Raw genomic sequence first — 22,894 nt, forward strand, 5'->3', positions numbered from 1 at the left:
GAAACAATAAGCATTGGCAAAATTAATAGGGGGGGGGGGGGGGGCTGAATGTGCTAACGCTGTCAGAGTTAGAGCAAGGCGCTACAAGGAAGCCAGCAGGAGTGTACACAGCAGGCCATAGAGGTAAAGAAGTCGACTTGTAGTTTAATGCAAACTCTAGAGTGGAAGCTGAAGGGTACACCAAACAGCTAATATTATTAGGTGAGAGGTGAATATCCCACTCGGCTGAGCCAACACATGATTAACAAAGTCTTCCTCCAATGGCTGACAGAGACTGTCAATGAAACCCAGTAACTGATACGATGTTAGACCTGGCATCCTTAGACCTTTTTCCTTTTACTTCCTGTTGCTGCAGATTATTTTTGTTGGCCAGGACTCTGAGTATTTTACCACTGCTAACCAGTGATAAAGTGCATGTGCTCTACCCTAAACATGGTGACATTGGTGTATAACATTTGATTTACTAGTAAGGCCCTGATAAATTGGTATAGCATATACCCATGGCCTGTATTTCAAATGCTACTAGTGGGACTACAGCACTGATTGTGCACCCAAATAAGTAGCCTGTATTTACTGTTCACTGCCAATGCGACTTGCCATTTAAAACAAACTTGCCAAGCTATAAACTTCCCTTTTATTACATATAAGTCACCCCTAAGGTGGGCCCTAAGTAACCCGAAGGGCAGGGTGCTATGTTAAGTTAAAGATAGGACATTTGCTTGTTTTGTTACTGACAGTAACAAGTACTGGTAGTGACAAACACCCAAATTTGTTTTTCACTACAGTGAGGCCTTCTTCTCTCATAGGTTGCATTGGTGGTTCCTTAAAATAATTTTACGCTGTAATTCATGATTGCAGAGGGGAAGCTGCTTTATGTTTTATATCCTTGGAGCAAGACAACTGACTTATTGTCAGTGAATTTGCTCCCCCACCCTCGCAGCTCCAACATCAAGTGAGGCCCTCCTTACCCCCTGCAGTCTTGAGTGTTGGTGTTCGAGGCCCTCCTCCACCTGCAGGCTATAAGAGCATCTCATCCCTGGGGGTCCAGTGGACCTCTTACTCCTTCTCTTGCTCCGTTTTTCCTTTCACCTTTGTTTTTCAACCCTTTTACTCTCTTCCCATCACTGTTCATCCTCCTTTTTCTACTTTTACACTATTTTCACTCCTTTTATTGGCACCTCTCTGCCGTTTTCCCCGCCGCTGCTGCCCCCGTGGCCCCTTCCCCCTAGCGCGACCAGCCCATGCCAGTTTCCCCTCCCCGCTCCCGCCTCCCAGCTGTCCAGCCCTCCCCGACCCCTACTTAATGGAGGCCGCTTTGCGGCTGCGCGCAGCGGGTCCGCCACAGGCACTTCGAAGGTGCGGCAAAGGCACGCCCGTCTTCGCCCGTCCACGTCCTGACCACGACCAGCGCCAGAAAACCTGGACCTCCAACCCGCTAATGCTACAACCCAGCGACACTCTATGCACTGAACCCAGGTCGCAACATCAACTGCAAGCTAGCATCACCAACCGACAACCAAGGACCATTCAGCTGTCACCGCTGCCGCCACTCCTGCAGCACTACCAAGACCACAGATCCAGCACAACCCGCCCGCAACAACTCAACAGCACCAAAGACCCTGCAATGCATCCTTCTCAATGTCTGATCCCTCCACAAACACGCCACCGAGATCTAGGAACTCCTCGACAGCATCACCCTGGACGTCGCGTTCCTCACTGAAAACCTGAACCAACACCACCTCGGGACCTAACCTCACCATCGCCATTACCCAAGGATACAAGATCTCCCGGAAGGACCGCCCCACCCGCCCTGGGGGGGAATCGCCATCGTCCACAAATCCACCCTCCGACTGAGCACACTTTCCGACAAGCCCACAGAAATGATGGAACACTTACACTTCAAGATACAGGCCAGCCCTGCCACCACCCTCTGGGGAACCCTCATCTACTGACCCCCCAGACCCTGCGGACCTTTCACCAACACCATCACGGACAGCATCACCCCGCAGGCCATCGCGTCCACCAACTATACCTTGCTGGGAGAGTTCAACTTCCACCTCAACAACCAACAAGACCCCAACACCACATCCCCCCTGGACAACCTCCACAACATAGGACTCCACCAGATCGTGACTGAACCCACACACTCAGCAGGACACACCCTCGACCCCATCTTCACAACAGGAAACTCCATCACTTTTAGCTACACCACCAAACTCCCATGGACAGGCCATTGTTGCGTCCATTTCACCTTCAGTACACCCACCATCCACATAACCCAGCACCTGCTCCCACGAAGAAATTGGACCAAAATCAGCGACAACCAGTTCACCAACACACTCGGCAACTCCACCCCAACCATCATGGACAACGACGACCCCGACACCGCAGCCCGAACCCTGCCCAGATGGATCTCCGACTGCGCCAACACCTTAGCCCCCCTCAAGAAGAACAACAACAAACACTCCAGGAAAGCCAGCTGGTTCACCACCGAACTCCGAGAGTCCAAACGCACATGCCACCGCCTTGAAAAGGCCTGGAGAAACTCCAAATCTACAGAAGCCCACAACAACTTCAAACCGCCACCAACGCACAATACCAACTCATCAGGAATTCAAGAAAGAAAGAGATCAAAGACAGAATCTCTACGCACGCGCACAACAGCAAAGAACTCTTCAGCATCATCAAGGAGTTCGCTCAACCCATCAGCGAGTCTACAGACATCCCTCCCTCACAAGATCTCTGCGACAAACTCAGCACATTCTTCCACCCCAAAATCAAGAACATTTACGACAATTTCGATGAAGACAGCCAAGACACAGAACGCACACCAACCACCCGACACCTTGAAGCCAACGATTGACAGCTGGACAGCCCTCACCACCAAAGACACACTGAAGACAATGAAGTCAATCCACTCTGGGGCCCCCTCGGACCCCTGCCCCCACCATATCTTCACCAGGGACTGACACGTACACTTCAATATGTAGTTTCCTGTCCTCACACAAAGCACTGATCAACCCCCCAGGGTTAGCCTTGCAGAAAGGACTGGGCTGAAAGGAGACCTGTGTACTTCAAAGACTTTACTTTGAAATCACTTCCACTTCAAAGGCACTTTTGGGTATAAGTACTGGGTCTCTGACTCCTTCTAATCAGACGCTAGATGGGACATGTAACCAGACGCTGCTGGCCCTACATCTACACATTGCCAAAAGAACTGTTGTGCCTCAGAGAGGCAGCAAGAAAGGTTTTTTCTGGTCTTTTCATGCTTCTCCCCTATCGAGATGGTCAGTTGGGTATCATCGGTATTTCCCATTCCAAGTACTACGTGTTCCTGAATGCAAAAAAATAAAAAAAACAAAAAGAACTAGTCAGGCCTCACCTGGGACAGATTCCAGTAATCTATGTAAACAGCAAGGTAAATACATTGCACTACAGATGAAAGATGCAATGGGTAGCATTCAAGCAGCGGGATGACTGTATTTTGCCCAAATCAACCTTCTTTTAATCTCCAGCTCATTCTCCCACACTTGTAATGTAATGTAATGTAATGTACTTTGCCTTCTTTTAATCTCCAGCTCATTCTCCCACACTTGTAATGTAATGTAATGTACATTGCCTTCTCTTGTTTCCCATTCATCCTCCCATTTTTCCTTACACTGCCCCTCACTCTCCAACCAAACGTCGCTCCTCACTCATTTCACTTCACTACTTACTGGTATTCTCCCAGTCGCTATCCTAATAATCTTCTTCCACCCATCTAACTCTTTCACCAAGCCCTCCACTCGCTACCTTAGTAGTGAGGGCTGCTCCAGCCAGCGGTAGCTTGCAAATGCCAAGGTGCAGTGGTTGGTTACTTATGAGCCCATAGCCAGAATCCTTTTGCACAATTATTGGTTCTTGCCACTGAAAGATGACTTAACTTATGGTTGTGATCTTAAAGGCAGTCTAAATGTGTTCTCAATATGTTCTTATTTTATTCAGGGAATAAAAATTGAGGAGATTCGGATCAAGCCAATTCTGGCACGAGCCAAGGCGAGCACGCCAGTGACAGAGGGGATTGTGGAAGTGAAACATGCGGGACAGTGGAGACAGGTCTGCAGTACGGACTGGACCATGAGAAATAGCAAAGTGGTGTGTGGTATGATGGGATTCCCAGGAGAGATGCCACCTAATGAAAAATTCTACAGGTACTATGACTGTGCTTTACCACCATGACAAGGAAGGGCCCTAAGTAAACTTGGGGGGATTGTGCTTTTTATTAATATATTTTCAAATATTCCTGTCAGATTGTTGGCTATGAAGTTTTACAGTATTACATTTGAAACATTACATTTTGAAGCACAATGATAGAGAGCAATGCATGTAAAAATGTGTGATGTTGATGTTCAAGAATTGATAAAGATTTTCAAAATATTAAAAACAGAAACAAGTTCTTTACAAGCCAAAAAGCTGCCATACAAAAACATTTTTAGGTATTTTTTTGAAGAAACTTCAAAAGTGAAGAAACTTTACTCAGACCTCTGCAGTAGTGCAGCAAATGTGTACATGCGTTTTTATGCTGCTCCAGGAATTTGGTATTACAGAAAGAGCAGCAAACATCTCTCCGTCAGCCCTTCGGTTACACCTATTGAGCATGCGTAACTACTAGCATTCTTACGACTGGGTGCATACTACTACAGATAGGCATGGTTTTATCAGTATTTGGGAACCTAGAGTTCAAAAGGCAGACTACTTCAGATTTTGGGGGCTATCTTAAAACAAGTATGAAATGTAGTATGGCAGTTTTTTCTGGATAGGGAATGTGACAAAACAGAAGGTGTCATACTTTAGCTCACTAGTCCAACTAGAGACGGAAAACAATTTTCTGGGCATGCCACAATGCATGGTTTTGAAAGTGATGCTCAAAAACCTACAGTTGAATCACCTGGCAGCCCCTGAAGCATTGTATGATGGAACAACGCATGCATGTACTTTGCATGCCTTAACAACGTGGTCATAACCACAACTGCGCCTTTACCACACATGCCTTTACAACGAATTTCATTGTAACAGCATGATTGGTAAAGGTAAGTGAGTGGTAAAGGTTACACCCCAGCCCCCGCACCCTGAGCTCTAAAACCTGGCCCTAGCCCCTAAAATTACCCCGACCCCGGCCCTTAAAACACCACAAACTCGCAACCCTGAGCCCAAAAATCAGCCCCTGTCCTAAAAACTACCCTCTGCCCTGAACACTACCCCACTCTGAGCCCTAAAACTCAGCCTCCAACCCTAAAACGACCCAAACCCCAACCTAAAAACTACCCTGACCCCCACCCTGAGCCCTAAAACCCAGCCCTGAAAAATACCCCAACTTCCTCCCTGAGTCCTAAAACCCGGCCCCCAGCTCTGTAAAATGCCCCGAGACCAGCCCAATCTAAAAATCTTAAACTACTCACCAAGCTGCCATTTCATCCATTGTCATCCAGAGGAAGTCTCCAACACCACCCACCCCCACCCACTTGTTCCAATGCTAGACCACTGACTGCCTTTACCACACATATGCCTTTACTGTCTTTACAACGGAAATCATTGTAAAGGAATATGCGTGGTAAAAGCAAGCGTGGTAAAAATAAGTGTGGTAAAAGCAAGCATGGTAACGCTTGCGTTGAAACAGCACCATTGGTTTACACTACGCTGCTAACGCCATTTTCCCATGTGAAGATTTTGATGTATAGCTTCAATGTAATGTGCAATGTGATTGAAGTATAGAGCATGAATGATGAGGTGGATAGCGGTGTGCTGGATACCTACCAGTGGGCCATGTTACATGCAAAAGTGTGGGTACTGACAACCCATCATGCCTTTAATTATCTACTGGCGGTCGCCAGTAGATAGTTATAGTTAGGACCGTGTTTCCATAGGAAATCCGCAATATTCTATTTGGAATAACTTTGGCGCCGGTTGACGAATCCTCGCGAAATTTTCAAAATAGGTGGGGCGCTCTGCTCCGCTCCTACCCTGAAAGTCTCGGGGGGATTCGTCAAGCGGGGGCTGAGAAAAAAGGGGGGTCCCAAAACGCGTTTTCCCCATGCATTTTCCCATAGGACCTTTAGTCCGAGCTACAGCCCGAACGGCTGAACAGAATTACTTGAAATTTGGCAGAGAGGTAGTCCTCAGGTCAGAGATGTGCCTTTTGCAGGTCTGGTGTAAATCTGTTCAGTAGGTCCTGAGAAAATAGCATTTAAATCAATATATATATCTGTAAGCGCGCTCTGTGCGCTTACGGTAAGCTTACCGTACGCGTACGGTGCCGTGCGCGAGCTCAATTCTGATTGGTGGTTACATGACTGTAAACATTCGAATCGGTCGAAATCAGAAAGTGTCGGCCGCCATTTTCTGTCTCTCGCACTGAAAAACAAAGGTGGATAACGTGAAAAGGGGGCAACGGAGAGAGTTGCAGACCCCCTAGCATTTGTCAGGGCGTCCACGAAGGACCAAAAAGTACGAAAAAAACATTTAATATTTTAAAAAAAAATCGCGGAGTGCGCGTATGGCAAGCTTACCGTACGCGCACGGCAAAAAAAAAACGAAAAAAAAAACCGAAATAACAATCACATTTATTAAATAAATTGAAGGACCCGCAAGGGAAAAAAATAAATTGTTACTGTGTAAAAAAAGGCGAGGCGCGCACGGTATGAACTGCGCAACGTGGGTGCTCGGTGCGCGAAGCGCACCGAGTGCCCACAGCGCGCGCACGGTGCACGAAGCGCACCGTGCGCGCAGGGTGTGCGCACGGTGAAAAACCAGAAAAAAAATAAAAAATAATTACATAACTTAGCATTTAAAAAACCGTACAAATTCACTGAAAAAACCATAGGTTTCACACACGTTATAGTTAGGAATTAGCATTTAAAAAACCTTGCAAATTCACTTAAAAAACCATAGGTTTCACACATGTTATAGTTAGCTGTACATTTCCCTCGTAAAAAACCAATGAAATTCCACGTTATAGTTAGATCAGGTAACTATAACTTGCGCGACCGCAATCCACAATGTGTCATTTCAGATGTCATCATTGATGTGATGAGTGATGTCACTGACCATGTCATGAGTGATGTAATATGTGACGTCATCAGCAGTTTATTGTGGGCGCGCAAGTTATAGTTACCTGATCTAACTATAACGTGGAATTTCATTGTTTTTTTACGAGTGAAATGTACAGCTAACTATAACATGTGTGAAACCTATGGTTTTTTAAGTGAATTTATAGATGAACTTGGAGAAGACAATGGACCAGAGTGCAGAGGGTAGAAACATGTCTCACCCACCTAAGAATTGTTTTCTAAGACAAGGATGGTTGGGTTGAATGGATAAATTGTGTTAAGAACAGATATCAATGGTTTTTTGTAGCGATCATAGAATAAGGTGTGGGTAAGGGATTTGGTCAGATTGTGATACTATGGACCAGGTAAGAGCGGGTTGGGTGTGTGTGTGTTCAACTCTTAGACAAGCATTGGCAAAATGCATTTGTATCTCTTTGCCTATGCAATTGGCTCTGTCATTGCTTGCTAAATTATGCTGGCATTGGGAAATGCAATAGTGGCTGTGGTCATTAAGGAATAGTACTTCATATAGTTACAAGTTGATCACAAAGTTGCATGTACATGCAACATTGCAGCCTTTTTTGAATTAGAGAAAATATAGTTCCAGAATAGCTGCATCGTTGTACCTACATGTACTGTGGCAACTATTTGTCAAGCATGAACATACTGTCCGCTATCTTGGAAAATTATTTTCAATACTTTTAAGATGGTTCTCACGTTGGGTGCCCATGCAATGTAGCGGCCATCTTGAAAGCAGAGTAAATACAGTTCAAAAATGCAATGGGGCGATCATCTTGGAGGTATATATACAATGCTCCAAGACAGCTGAAGATTATTTTCTATACCTCTAAGATGACTGCCATATAGTGTCTACACACAACGTGACGGCCAACTTGGAAATTTATAAATTGCGATTCCAAAATAGTCAAGTATTCCCAGTGCTGGCCAATTTTACAAGCTTGGCAGAGAGTGGTCAGAGGTGGTACAGAGCCGTGTTTGAAGAGAAAGAAAGGCACAGAGCTGTTAGCATTGCTTGGTGTCCTGAGGATGGGGGTGGTGTGATTACAAAGAATATTGGAGCAGGCGTTAAAAGGACAATAAGGAACAGAACATACACTCCCGTGGAGTGCTAACTCTCAAATGATAACAAGCATTGGCATAGCCAATAGGTCTCGCCTTTGGGACCTTATAAGTGTTTAGCCATGCAACAGTTGCATAACTAAATACTTATAAGGTCCCAAAAGCGAGACCTATTGGCTATGCCAAGCGGCCCTGCGGCCGCGAAAGTGAAAGTGATCGCGATCACGATCAAACATCAAAGCGGCCGTGAAAGTGAAAGTAATCGCGGTAAAGCGCGGCGCGCGCGCCCGCGCACATGCACTGTAGCTCTAGGCTGGCCTGGTAGCACTTTTTGGAGCCCTCTCAATAAGTCTCGCCAGACCAGCGCATGCGCTGTGTCAGGCGAGACCTAAAAACGACATATAGAAGTAGAATTTTCCGGGTGTCAGCAATGGAAGGATACACCGAACCAACCAAAATGAAAAGGAAACATATATTCTTAAATGGGAAGTATAAACACAAGGGTAGGGAAGGAAGCCATCAAATCGGGAGCAGGGAATTTAAATAAACTAGTAAGCCATTCAGTCATGAGCTGGGTGAAGGGGGGGCATAACCAAGCCCATTCTAAGACTAGGTTTAAGTATGGGTTACACTGCTGTTTGTTGTCTGTAGCGAGAATGCAATGAGAATATTTGTGTATTTAAAAACAACTCACTGATCGAGCACGAAAACATGGGTGTGAATTAAAAGGTTGAACTATACATGGGCGGCAGAGAATACCAAATATAAGGAGAAGAGCAGACAGGAGTAATTGAGTATCGGTAGTGTCGGGTCTGCAGATGGATGACAGATAATCATAAACCAGGTTCTCAGCTGATCCGAAGAAGGATATTTCCATCTTGTCATTTGGTCTCATGGAAAGGAGCCGCTGGAGGATAGTCAGTTGGCTGCATACCACTGAGTGAGAAAAAGAGCGGTGGAAATGTATATCTGTGGAATGTTCTGGATGGCCTTTATGTCATGCTATGGGCCTGGACCTTCTTTGCAATCTTGTTATCAAGTAAAGACTTTGTGTTCTTTTCTGAGGAATTAGTAGGCGGTCCTTGCCAATGTTTTATTATGTGCTCAATAAGTTGTATTGTGTTGTAATTGCATTTATATAGTGCCTACTACCCCTGACGAGCCGGTACGTTATGTCATTTAGATGAAATATTTATGAGCGCCTCTTTAATCAATCAGGAGGCAGGCCTTGTGGGGGGATCACTATATTCTCCTCACTGATCAATCAGTCTGTGCCCCTGTGCTCAATATTGTAGTGTATATTCTTAATTTCTCAAGCAGGATGTGCCCCTATTTTATCAATCAATGTGTGCGCCTCATTTTATCAATTGATAATTTTAGAAGCTGTTGTTCTGTCTGAAGGTTATGTTTCCAAGAAACTTCTAAGCCTTTGCTCATCAGTCAGACCAGAAGGTCACTAATCAGCTGTTCAATGTATGCCAATGAGACAATTTAACTAATGCAAACTAGGGTTAAAAGGGAATGCCCATGACACTGCTTGATAATACCCCTGATCCAGTGGCAACTGCTGGCTTATGTTGTGGAGGAAAAAGTGAATCTACTAGAGTGTTTATCAGCAATGCCTTCTCAATCATTCAATCTTCTCAGTGGGATCTCATGGCTAAAGTTATTATAAATCCCTGGGAGGTTGAGTAGTATCAGGACAGACTGGTTGGCATTGGCAAGTGTAATGCGGAGAGGTTTTCTAGTGCTGTTTTGTTTCCCTTGGACAGGCCTAAACCACAAATGAAGAAAGCGCATGAGGTGTTTTTCTCTAAGTTTATTGGCTTGCCATATTTTCGCATAGGTTAAGAATCGGCCATTAGCTAGTCAAGCTCTCTCAGTATATCAGGGGAATTTTTTTTCCTGACTCTGAAAGCTAGTCAAAGACTGGAAATGAATTACATTATGCAGGTAAGGGTGATAAGAAGCCGGTGCAGTATATAAACAACCCCACCATTGAAGACACAAAGTAGGAGTTTACTTTCTCTGCTCCAACTTTATTCCAAAAGTCATTCAAACATAGGCAACCTTCTTTAGAAAGTATTAGGAGTGTTGAAGCACTTACTAACGTACTGAATCCCTGACCATCAATGTTTTTAATAAGATCCATAGCTGGTTTTGATCTACCAAACCACAAGTTTGAAGTCTCTTGTTATTAGCAGGACATTCTTGCCTACACTCTGTGGGAGTCCAGCATTGGGGCAGTTGTTGACAAACTGGGATAAAAAGTGTGAGATGTGCCTGACGGTTGTTTGCTTGGTGATGATATTGCGATAAGTTGAATCCTGGTGGAAAAATATATCTTTATGAGGGAAGGGCTCGATTACATGTCTGGCCTCAAGTAGGCTGCATGAGGTTACATCGTTTTTAGATTGGGTGTCATTTTATGTATGCATGTATTATGAGAAGTTGGCCTGGCATATGCTGGTCACTAGTTATATTGGCCACCTTGCACCAGTCCAATTCGACTCTTATGGTAGATAGGTTTAAGACAACCTTTTAAAGAAAGCTATCCTAGCGGTAGCTGTGGAGAGCAGCCTTCAGGCCAAGTCTCAGAGGAATGTAAAGCAGCTTGTTTTACCTTATAATCTCTTGAATTACCAAATGAAAGGACACTACACAGGTATATATATCAAATATATATGTATTTATTACTAGACACACTCTACTAATCTCTTTATGAGATTAGAACCAGGTACACATTCAATATGTCAACGTTTCACAATAAATTAAGCACAAATATGGCTTGAGCCCTAGGGGCGTACCAGACCATATACTAAGAAAGTGGTATAATGATGTCGACTTGCAACATAACAAGGCCTAGGGCATGGGGAATTGCTGGGGCTTCACTACTGCAGTGTTAGCAGGTAAGTAACAGGCCCACGAGAGACGCGTGCAGTGTGTGAACACAGCCGCGGGTTTCCTATTGGTTATAATGGTGCAAGTCGCGGTTAGATTTTTACAGTTCTAGGGTACTTCTAGGAAGACTACAAGCAAGCCACTTACAAGGTAAGTATTTCGAGGGCCAACACACACTTGGACACCGGAGTGCACGAGTTACCTCACCCAGTGCATAGGTGTCTTTTGGTGTCGGGTCGCGTCGCTGTTTTCTATGGAGACCAAAGAAGACTTGCTGCTTGCGTCGTCTGAAGAAGTGTCCGGTGGAATCCGAAGGTGGATTCAAGATGGATGATACCTGAAAATTGAGGGGACAGTGTTCAAAGTCACTTGCCAGTGACCGGTGGCCAGCAAGATGGATGACCACAGATGTCGCATCGATTCAGGTTGTTGAGAGATCGACGATGACCAGCAGCTGGATTTGAAGTGTCCCACAACGTCTGCAGCTGATGGCGGTGTTGGCAACTGGATTGGAGCCAACAAGCCTTGGCAAATGCAAGTCTCTTGTAGACTGAAGAAAGTCGATGGTGCAGACCAGCAAGGTCTGATGGACTCACCCAGCAAAGGTAAGTGAGGGCAGGCCCGGAGCAGCCAGGAGAGCCCTTTGGGTTGATGAGAAAGTCTTTGGGGGACCCACTATCCAACAGGCAAGTGATCGCAAAGATGCCGCCACAGGAAATGCTTCACAGGAGCCCACGGTCACTCGGGATGGGGTAGGCCACTAATTTTTGGTGCAAGACCTGCTGGGGGCTTGGGCCACAAATGGTCCAAAGCACAAGTTCGTAGAATGTTGTTTAGGGTTTGCACTTGAAAATAGTGCACGGTTCCCAGGTATTGCAGTTCCTCATCACTCGTGGGGTCCAGATGCCACAGCTTCACTGGAGACTCAAAATTTTCCATCGAGAGGTCAGGAAATCCATTTCTGGGGTTGCATGGACTTTGGACTCCAGCAGGAGCGGGAAAGTTTGCAACCGTTGATTAAGGTTTTTGGTGCCTGCCAAGCAGGGGAGTCAATCCTTGACTCCAAGGGAGATTCTTCTGTCTTCCAAAGGTAGTGGAACGTCGAAGGGCCAGGATTCTTCTTTGTAGAGTGCCGTCCAAGGTTATCTGATTTGTAAGGGCAATGCTTGCTATCTTATAGTGAAGATAGGGGAGGGACTAGCTCTAGGACCACTCCTCTAGGAGGGTCCTAGAGCTTCCCTTTGTCCTGTTTCGAGCCAGAGCAGGGACAGGTAGCCTCTGAACCGGTTTGAGCTGGCATATGCTCAGAGGTGCCTACTTCTCCCCCAGTGCAGGACTTCAAAGCACTCTAGGAGTGCACCCACCCAGCTCCAATACACTAAATCCTGCCTGGAAGGTGGTAACACCTTCCTGTGACAGGATGCCTTTTGTTGGGCCTCCTCCACTGCGAGTTTCAGTCAGCAGCAGGAGGGCAGCCCAGTGTCTGGGCTGGTGGCATCCATTTTGTGATGCCAGGGCTCTAAAGGATTTCTACCGTTTTACATGTCGTCCCCTCTAGAAGGGTGGGACCATGCTCCCACATCATGGACTGATGTGGGGGTATGATTCCAAGTTGTTTGACACCAAACACAACATGTTTTGATGCAGTGATTCCAAAGTTAGCATTTTAATGCCCTTGAGAGTATATGGATTAACCGCATCCACAAACAGCCATAGAGAATAGACTCTGGTAGCTGCAGAGGGGCCCTGCTCAGGCAGAGGCACTCCCTCACATTGTAAACCAAGCACCCTGCCCTCAGGATTGATAGGGCCTGCCATAGGGGTGGCTGATAGGTTTATATGTGTGTGTATGGTGAGATATAGGAACCTATATCTCAGTGAGGAGTGCTAACACTACCTCACACAGGCTGCAGTAGCAGGCCTGTGGTGTCAGATTGAGTCTGCTTCCCAGGGGTGGCATAATACATGCTTCAGCCCCTGGTAGGCCTGTAAAGTACCAATGCCCTAGGTACCTAAGGTACCATATACTAGGGGCTCATAAGGTACCACAGTATCCAATCACTAGTGCATCTAATCTGCACACCAAGTCATTTAAGGGAGGAAGCAGATAGGCTGGGGTCTTGGATAGCAGGATCCAAGCCAGACTAGTCATAAACCATTCAAACACCAGGAAAAAAGTGGGGGCGACCATATAGTCAGATTCCACCTTCCTACATGTATGTATGTATATATGTTAGTATTTGATATTAAAAACCTAGCCAAAAGGTAGCTGAATGCTGTACATTGTCAAAGACAAGCATAAAGTCATTGATTAATGCGAGACGAAGCTGAACTGTGATTGCACACTGCATTGTGATGTTGAGTTCTTTAAAGAGAAGAGTCTTCAACTCTGTCCTAAATTGAAGTGTTATCAGCACACTGGTGAATCTTGGTCCTGTTGTATGTGAGTAGAGCACCAAGTGGAACCGTGTGAAGTTTGAAGGTGACAGGGGACCGGATGGAAACCTAGGGGACTCCACAGATAATATGAATCTTCTTGGATATGGAGCGGTCCATGTGAACAAATCGGTGTCAGTTGGAAAGGCAGTAGACGCATCAGTCCCGGTCAAGACTGTATGGGGGTGGGAAGGTCCACTTTGTCAAAAGCAGCTAAGAGGTTAAGCAATATCAAGAGGCAAGGTTCATCTTCATCGGTGGTTAAGAGGGCATCCTCTATGATGTGTAACGTAGTGGTCTCTGTGCGGGAGCATGATCTGGAGTCAGACTGGTAGCTGTGCAGGAGTTGGTTAGCAATGATGTGATCTTCAAGCTGAATATAGACTGCTTTTTCAGTGATCTTGTCAACGAATGGTAGGTGAGTGATGGGCTGGTTTTTAGTGAGATCATCAGGGTCTAGTGTAGGTTTCTTCAGGAGTGGGGGGATCTGACATGTCTTGAGAGGTTCTGGGAAGATTGCTTTTGTGATGGGAGCGTTGCCAATGGTAAGTAAGGGTAAGACAGAGTCCTCAGGGAGAGCTTTGAAGAATGACAATGACAAGGTGTCATTTTCATAAAATGTGGCCCAGAGGGACTTGAGCATGTCAGAGTGATCTGGGAAAAAGAAGGAGTTGAATGTTGACCACTGTGGGTTTCTACAGGAAGGGATAGGTGTAAGAGAAGAATCAGGCTTGGAGTTATTGGTGTGCTATTGCAGTGATAATCAAAGTACGGCCCGGGGGCCGCATGCGGTCCTCCTGACCTTTACATGCAGCCCTCTGATCAACAGCAGCACTGGGCGGCTGTTTATTCAACTCAGCACTAACATTAAAAAGATTTTAAATAAACAGGGAAGCATTTATTTAAAGGTTAATTTAAGTTAAAGAAAGGAAGTAACTAGGGTGTCCTGAACAGCTGAAATTTAAAAACACCTTCTTTTAAAGGCATCTGGCAGCAAAAATGTTAAAATATGATAACGTCTGTCCAAAATTCAAAAAGTGTATATCGTTAACATGCAGAACCGTTTCCCCTTAGTACAACAGATTATATCAGTTCATTGAGAAGTATTATTTTATTAAGGTGATAGTTTTCAAACATGAATTTAGAAATCTTCGTTCTCTCCACCCATCCTGACACCAATGGCAGTAGTGAACTAAGGGGCAAGTCAGTTCTTATGTACACTCTTTGGGTAGCCTAGGTTTATATTATACATAAACAATATTATGGTTTCTAAAATCAAACACAGGAGAAGGTTTTGTACAGCACACATCCTGAAGTCATGTATTTCGAGATCATCAAAAGTGATAATGAAAAAGGAGGGAATGTGAAATAAAATAATTGCCGAGGATCACACATTTTAGTTAAGTGGAGAAGCCCTGATTAATCCCAAGTTTTTGGTTTCAAATTGTGCAATTGAGGCAATAGATGTATATGCTTTGCTTCCCCTACACCCACCTTACTGACATACCCCCTCCAGACACCTACCGCCACCATGCTAGCATCTATCACATCACAGACCAAACTTTGTGGCCCCTGGGAAAATGTTTTTAAGTATCCATGTGCTATTGGATCTTCTCTATTTTTTTCACTGAAGAAGAGGTTGATGGCATTGCCCTTTTCTGTGGAGTGAGAAATAGGTAGGTGCAGCAAGGGGTTGATGCAGTGCTTCATTGTTTTGAACAGAATTCTGCTTCTGTTGGTGCCTTAATTAATGGTGCCGGTATAGTACTTGCTTTGGCCGATTTGATGAGCTGTCTATGTGTTGTGCGAAGGAACTTTAGCATCAAGAAGTCCACTGGAGTTCTGGTTTTCTTCTATTTTCCTTCCTGCTCAGAGATCACGTGTTTATTGTCAGCAAGGTTTTTAGAGTACCAAGGTCCTGAAGGCTTTGGTTTGTAATTCTTTGTCAAATTTGGGATGTGGATGTTCCCATAGCTTTCCAAAAAAATGGTTGAAGCTGTTTAAGAGGATGTTGGCATTGGACGTGGCATTAATAGAGTGAGAGATGAGTTTAAGCATTATGATGTCTGTGGAAAAGTCTTTGAAGCATCAGAAGGCTTGGTATTCTCTTTTGTATTGAACTTGGAATGTTGGTAGGATGCTGAGCAAGGAGAATAGGATGGCAAAGTGGTCAGTCTGATCCAGGGATAAAGTTGGTTTGCATTGGATTGTTAGTGATTTAGAGAAGACAAGGTCAAGGATGTGGTCTTTGGGGTGTGTTGATTGTGTGACATGCTGTACAACACTGAATGTATCAATGAGGATGTCTCTTGATTCGTTATGGGGATTGTAGTGTGTGGGAGGTTGAATTCAGACAAAAGGGTGGCGTGGGCATGTCAGATGGATGAGGGTTTGAAGAGATTTGAGAATTCATCAATGAAGTCCTTATGCTACCCTGGAGACTTGGAGATGAGATGTAAGGTGGCATTCTGAGTTGCTGAGAGTGGGAAATGACATGTTGAGTGTTACTTGCTTGCCTAGGATTCAGTACCAGGAGGGTTTATGGGTGACAGTGGAGCCTCCTCCCTTCTTACATCCACGGTCCACATGATGGATGCTATAGGCTGTGAGAAGAAGGCTGTCTAGGATGTGCGCGGCTGTTGGCATGAGCCACATTTCTGTAATGAAGAGGTTTCCAAGCGTGTGATAGTAGATGAGGTATGTGATATCTGGTATGTGAAGTACTGCAGAGTACAAGTTAATGAGCGTAAGTTAGAATATTTCTTTTGAGTTTGTTTGGTAGTTAAGGGGATGTGTACTTGGTTAGATCTATGTGTTGTGCGAATGCTGTTTGAGTGTCAGAGTCATGTATATCTTGGTGTGAATGTGGGGTTTGGTAGTATGGGGTGCTGCATATGATTTTGTTTAACCTTGCAAGTTTCACTGGATTAGGGGTTTGGGCCCAAGCCTCACCTGGCCCTAACTGGCTCATAGAGGTGAGGCCCTACTCTGTGCCTGCCTTTTGTGGGATATGCCCCATCAACGGGATACCCTGTAAAGTTGAGTCAAGTAGGGAGAAGGCAGGAAGTGATGTCACTCCCTGTGCAGATGGAAGATGGGAAATGCTGTGGTGTCATTTCCTGTGCAGATGGATAATGAGAACCGAAGTCCTCTTGCTTGGCTTCTTCTTCTAAAGACAGTTTTGGCAGGAAACCAGTGATGTCCCCTCCTGTTCAAATGGATGATGGGCAATCCAAATGTTGTCACTTAGTGTGCAGATGGATGATAGGAAATGCTGTGGTCACTGTCTGTGCAGCTGGATGGTGGGAAATGAAGTCAGTGTGCCTGGCTTCTTCTTTTAAAGAGAGTTTTGGCAGGAAACAAGTGATACCACTTCCTGTTCAGATGGATGATAGGCAATCCAACGATGCCACTTCCTGTGCAAATGGATGATGGGAAATGCAGGCGTCACTTTTTGTGGCGCTGGATGATGGGAAATGCAGTAGTGCCACTTACAGTCCAGATAATATGATTGGGAATTAAGTCCTCTTGTTTGTCTTTTTCTTTAATTCAGGCCTCGAAAATCATGCAACTGTTATGAGACCGGCAGGTCCAGTGACTTGAATAATCTACTCAACCAAACTGCAATGCTGGATCCTTAAGCTCGTCTCAAATTGTGTGATCCTGGGAAAATATTTTATTTCACTGGTCTGCCTTTTTTCTGCATTATCATATTTGAGAGCAGCTTCACATATGTGAGTTCAGCATGTGTGCTGTACAAAAAACTGTTTTTTTGAGACTACACTTTTGATCCATGTATATTACGAATCTGGCCCGCACATAGGGTACACATGACACCAGACTTGCCTCTTAGTTTTCTAAAAGCATTGTCATCAGGGCGGGGTCAGGAATGTTTCTCAGTTTGTGTTTAAAACTTTGACTTTAAATAAATATATTACTAAAGCATGATGTGGTAATGCACTGAATAGGATAAAATTAGCAACAATTTGTAAGAAGATATAAGCTGACATTTGACCTCTGTCAAATGACACAAGATAAAAAAAATATTTAAAGGCATCTTTGTTGCTCATTCACTTTCCGAATGACAAAACATCTGTTCTTTGCAGCTCAGGCTCTCTCCAGAACAGGCCTGTAGGCTCGAAAAATAGCTTGCTCTGCTCAAATCTGACTTGTCATAGCAAATGGGTGAGTAGATCTTTTCAGGTTTGTTATTAGAAATATACATGTATCTCCTTGACGGCAAGTAACCGCTTTAATGAAGGAACTTCACATCCTCCCTATTACCTCTGGGGTGTGGACGACATGAACATTTCCTCTTCTTCTTTCCCAGAGAAAATAATTCTGGTACTTGTAAAGTAAAACTAGGCAGCACCATTAGGTGCAGACTGCTTTCACTTTGATCAGTGCTGGAGAGGCATCACTAATCAAGATGAGAGAGGCAGCATTAAAAAAAGGGCAGTGTGCTCTTTCTTGTGCTGCCTCTCCCTTGTTGGTCCTTGTTTGGTGATCACCCCAGAACCACACCCCTAAAGCATGAATTGACCCACTCTGGGAACAACAGAATTTCTCTCCTCTAAGGGGACAGGGCAAAGCGGGATGTTTAGGATGTTTATCCCCTATCTGCCCCTGGGTGAAAGAAGCCCACTAGACATCAGGGAAATTCAGGCAACAAAGAGTGGGGAGAGCCTACCCAGGCATTGGGCATGTACCCAAACCAGAATGGGCACAACCGTATTTCTGCCCTCCCCATGCAGATTGGCAACTCAGCCCACCTGGAAAGCTTACTAGACAACAGGAAACAATGATAAAAAACACAAGGGGCTGTACTCCCACCCCAGAACGGGCCCAATAGTCTTACTGGCTCCTAGGGAAAAATCAAGGGTTTACTCCCTATCTGTCAGAAAGCCCCTTAGGCATGAGGGAAAGTCAGACAGCAAAAAAAGATGGGTGAGGCTGGCCCATCAAGGCACTGGGCCGTTCCCCCAACCCCAGAGTGGGTTCCACATACTTTCTGCATCCGATAGGAGAAGATTGGGTGTTGTACCCACCAACCTGCAACCCAGGGGAGAGAGACAAAGCCCACTAGACACTATGGAAGATTGGTCAAAAAAAGAAGGGATGAAGGTACTTAACAAGACATTAGATAATGTTCCTACCCCAGAATGTGCCCACACGTCCTTCTATCCACTTATGGGCAAATTGGGGGGCAGACAGACTGTTAGACTGTTAGAAATGGGGATCTCTAGTTGTCAATGGCTTGCACCTTTGTCCAAATAGGGATCCTTGCTTCTAGTCAGGGTAAGGGGCTACACTTCTAAAATAACGCCTGGTCACCCCCTTGGTAGCTTGGCATGAGCAGACAGGCTTATCTCAGAGGCAATGTGTGAACCATTTGTGAACACATACAGTAATACAGTGAAAACACTACAAATGGACACCACACCAGTTTAGAAAAAAATAAGTAATCTTTACTAGACTTAACACAAGCCAAACGACAAAACTCCACAATACTGTAATCAAAAATAAGTCTGTAAAATGGTAGAAATAGCTTAGTTCAATGTAGATGGTAAAAGAGACACTTTACTCTCAAAGTACCTTGAATGCGTCACGCAAAGCAAGCAAAAAGGGTTGCAGGGAAGGTGATGTGTTGGTTCCTTGCTTCGGGGGAGGTGATGTGTTGGTTCCTTACTGCAGCGCAGGGGAGGTGATGTGTTTGTTCCTTACCAAAGAGGAGGTGGTGCGTCGGTTTCTTACTTCGATCCGGTTATGATGCGACAAGATGGTGCCTCGATGCGATGATCTGGTGCAATGCGACAAAATGGTGTCTTTGATGCGATGCGACAACGTGGATGTGATGCGTGCACGCCCGACGGCCGTGCGGCGATTCGGTAGACTATTGAGCCGCGATAGGCCCTGCCACATGCTTCTCCGGTGATGCGACAGCAACCTCTGCGGCGGTGACACGCTTCTCCGATGATGCGACACGCTTCGTCGGTGATGTGATGGCGAACAGCTGCAGTGGCCACACGCTTCTTCCGCTATACGACGGCAACAGCTGTGGCAGTGACACGATTCTTCCTCGTTGCGTCGCGCTACCAACTCCCAGCGACACGCAGTCTTCAGAGGGCCCAAAACAACTGTAGGCACCTCACTGCAGGTAGATTTCCCAGCAAGGGAATTCAGGGGGAGCTGGAGGTGAAGTCTGTGTGTCCCTGAGACTTCAGAACAGGAGGCAAGCTCAGCTTCAAGCCCATGGAGATCTACCTCAAGATAGTAAAAGTACACACAAAGTTTCTTTTCTCCTTTCCTTGGCAATAAAGTAACCACTGCAGGCCAACCCCAAACAGCAAACAGCACAGGGGTAGTCTCCTCCTTCAGCTTCCTTGGTTATTCTCCTTGGCAAAGGGTTTGTCTTGATTCCCAGAAGTGATCTAAAGTTCTGGGGTCTGGGCCCCAATATTTATACTGCATAATCCTTTGTCCTCTGAAGGCAGAGAGTGACTGTGCCCAGCCAAAACCAGTTTTGTCCTCCCTGGTGCAGCGTCCTGGCAGAAGGTGGAGACAGCATTGTTGAAAGCAGACCTGGCCCAGGTAGCTGAAAGGAAAACTCCTCCCCCTACTCTCTATTCTATGAGGGCTCAGGTCAGTGAAAGGAAATCTCCCCCTACTCTCTATTCAATGCAGGTCCTATTCAGCCCAGCCCTGACCCATCAGACTGCTGGAGCCAAGGCCCTCTCCAGCCCCCTGTCACTCACAAACCAGACATGGAATACACAAACCAAGGAGAGGCATGCTGGATGGTTAGGCAAGAAAATACCTACTTTCTAAAAGTGGTATTTTCAAACACACACTGTAAAAATCACCCACACTAAAAGATGTATTTTAACATTCTGAGTTCAGACATACAAAACTTTATTTTCCTATCTTGTTCCCTGGGTCAGTTATGATTATACAATGTTATAATCAAACTGCCCATTCTGGCCTATGGGAACAGATAGCCTTGCAAAAGTGAAAAATGGCTGTAATTCACTATTAGGACATGCCACACACATCAGGGCATGTCCTACCTTTTACATACAATGCACCCTGCCCTTGGGCCCACCTTAGGGGTGACTAATATGTAGAAAAGGGAGGGTTTAGAGGCTGGCAAGTGTGTGAACTTGCCAAGTCGACATGGCAGTCCCAGACTGCATACAGGCTCTGCAATGGCAGGCCTGAGCCATATTTTACAAGCTGCTTCTGTATTTGGCACAAGCAGAGCTGCAAGCCCACCAGCAGCATTTGATTTGCAGGCCCTGGGCACACATGGTGCACTGTACTAGGGTCTGACAAGTAGATCAACTAAGCCAATAATGGAGTCACTAATCCAATACAACACTTTACAATAGTGAGCACTTGCACTTTGGCACTGAATAGCAGTGTCAAAGTGCCCAAAGCATCTAGACCAGCAAAAACATAGCAAACACATAGGAGGCAACATCAAAAAATGGAAGGGAGACCCACGCCAAGGGTGCCAGGTCTAACATAAACCCAATGGAAAAATTGTAAAAATAAAAAACAAAAGGGGTGGGTGTCCGGTCCAGGCATTGGGCTGTTCACCACTACCCCTGATTGGGTCCAGCCGTCTCTCTGACCCTGGTGGGGCAATTTTGCGGTTTTATCTCCCAATCTGCCCCTCATGGGACAGAGAGACCAGTCGATACCAGGATATTTAAAAAATAATAATAATAATAATGAAGTGGGTACTGGCCCGTCCTAAGCAAACACAAGGAAATGATGGACAGAGGCTGAAACTTTTCAGACACTCACCCCAAGTCACATCATTTTTAGATCACTTCGCCAACTCAATTCAGACCCAGCTTTATGCTAATCAGTCTTGACTCTGTGCCTCATGGGAACAGTCCAGCCCCAACTGCCAGACCAGGTCCTCCCTGGAACGAAAACAAGCATCCTGGGACCGGTTTCAGGGTAACACCCTTCATCAGCCAGGCTAGCTTGAATCCAGTGGCAAAGTGAGCAAGAGACCCACGTCTGGGCATACCCTGCCAACTAAGGGCGAACAAAGCAAACACAAGGAAATGATGGACAGAGCGCTGAAACTTTTCAGACACTCACCTGCAGTCACAGATCTGGGTTGAATCCATCATCATACTGGGCCATCCTACCCACAGGCTACAACCCCATCCCAAAGCCAGAACAACTTCCCTGCCTCCCTGGCTCCTAAAGCATCCCAATGCAAGGGAGAGAAAATTTGGATTCTTTTGTGAGTTGTTTTGACCTATAGGCTGGCAGAAAGGATATATATCCCAATTTCCTGTCACATCCCACTGTGAATAGCCGCACTATTTGGGCTCTGGGCCAGCAGGCAACTTGGTAACTCGACAAACCCTAGACATTACGATAACCTAAAGACTGGCAAATCCAGAGTGGTGTGGCTTGTGTGGATCCCCCCACATTTTCATGATATCCGGAAAACCTCAAGCTTTAACTAAACTCACACATATTTTCCTCATTTCTCTTAGGGAAACTTCCTGGCTCCTCAAAATTCCTACTACACAGAATCCACACTCTTCTCCAGAGAAAAAAAGCACCCCATTTGTGTGGCTGATCCCTGTGCCCACAATATGTACCGATAGAAACTGTGACCATATGTATTCAATGTGGTATTCGTTTGGTCCCTGGATTGATCCAGGAAAATCACAAACCTTTGGTGACTTTAGAATCCCGAACATGTGTGAAAAAAGGGTGTTAATTTTACAAGGATACCTTTTGTGAACAAAAGGTTATACTCCAAACATCTGAAAAAAAGGCTTAGGCATGGAGGTAGAAAAGCCTCTGCAGCTAAGGGGTTAAGTTTCTGTTGATGAAATGGATCATCCCAGTGCCACTGGAGTACACTTTTTATTCTATGATCTCTATGCTGCACCACTCGAGACAGTATCTTTGTGTTTTATTTGGTGAAGCTGTTTGGATAGTTTCTAACAATTCCCTGGGGATATATGAGAAGATTATTAGGTTTGTTATGGTTGTACTTGTGTCTATGCTTTTGTATAAATCTGCTACATGAGCCTCCGGGTCTTCTCATTGTGGCATTTATAAAAAGGTTTCCATCCATATATTGATGATGTGGCGTCTTGTTATTTGAAAGTAATCCAGGGCTGCTCTGTGCATTTGATCCTTGGGTATGCATGCAAATAGTTTGGTATTGATTTGTAAATGTGGGTGCATTGGGACAGTGATGTCCACTGCATGGTAAACTAGCATGTTCCCTAGTCCTGAGTTCCCAACTTATTTTGGCCATGGCATCACACTAATCAAAGCTTGTGCGCAGAGGCCTAGGCCTGTACCTGACCATGTGAGGTTCTGGACCAGTCCTGTGATCTGTAGTGGTG

General features: G+C 45.4%; 1 protein-coding gene across 1 annotated transcript in view; it reads left to right on the forward strand.

The window, feature by feature from the left end:
• The window catches only part of LOXL4 (lysyl oxidase like 4), a 211,960-nt gene that overhangs the window by 31,257 nt on the left and 157,809 nt on the right, over positions 1–22,894 (forward strand). Inside the window, exon 4 of the mRNA XM_085606332.1 lies at positions 3,985–4,190. Within this exon, the coding sequence (XP_085462458.1) occupies positions 3,985–4,190 (206 nt within the window). The remainder of the gene's footprint in view (positions 1–3,984; positions 4,191–22,894) is intronic.

The sequence above is a fragment of the Triturus cristatus genome, chromosome 1_2, assembly GCF_964204655.1.
Source record: "Triturus cristatus chromosome 1_2, aTriCri1.1, whole genome shotgun sequence".
In the NCBI taxonomy this organism is placed as follows: domain Eukaryota; kingdom Metazoa; phylum Chordata; class Amphibia; order Caudata; family Salamandridae; genus Triturus; species Triturus cristatus.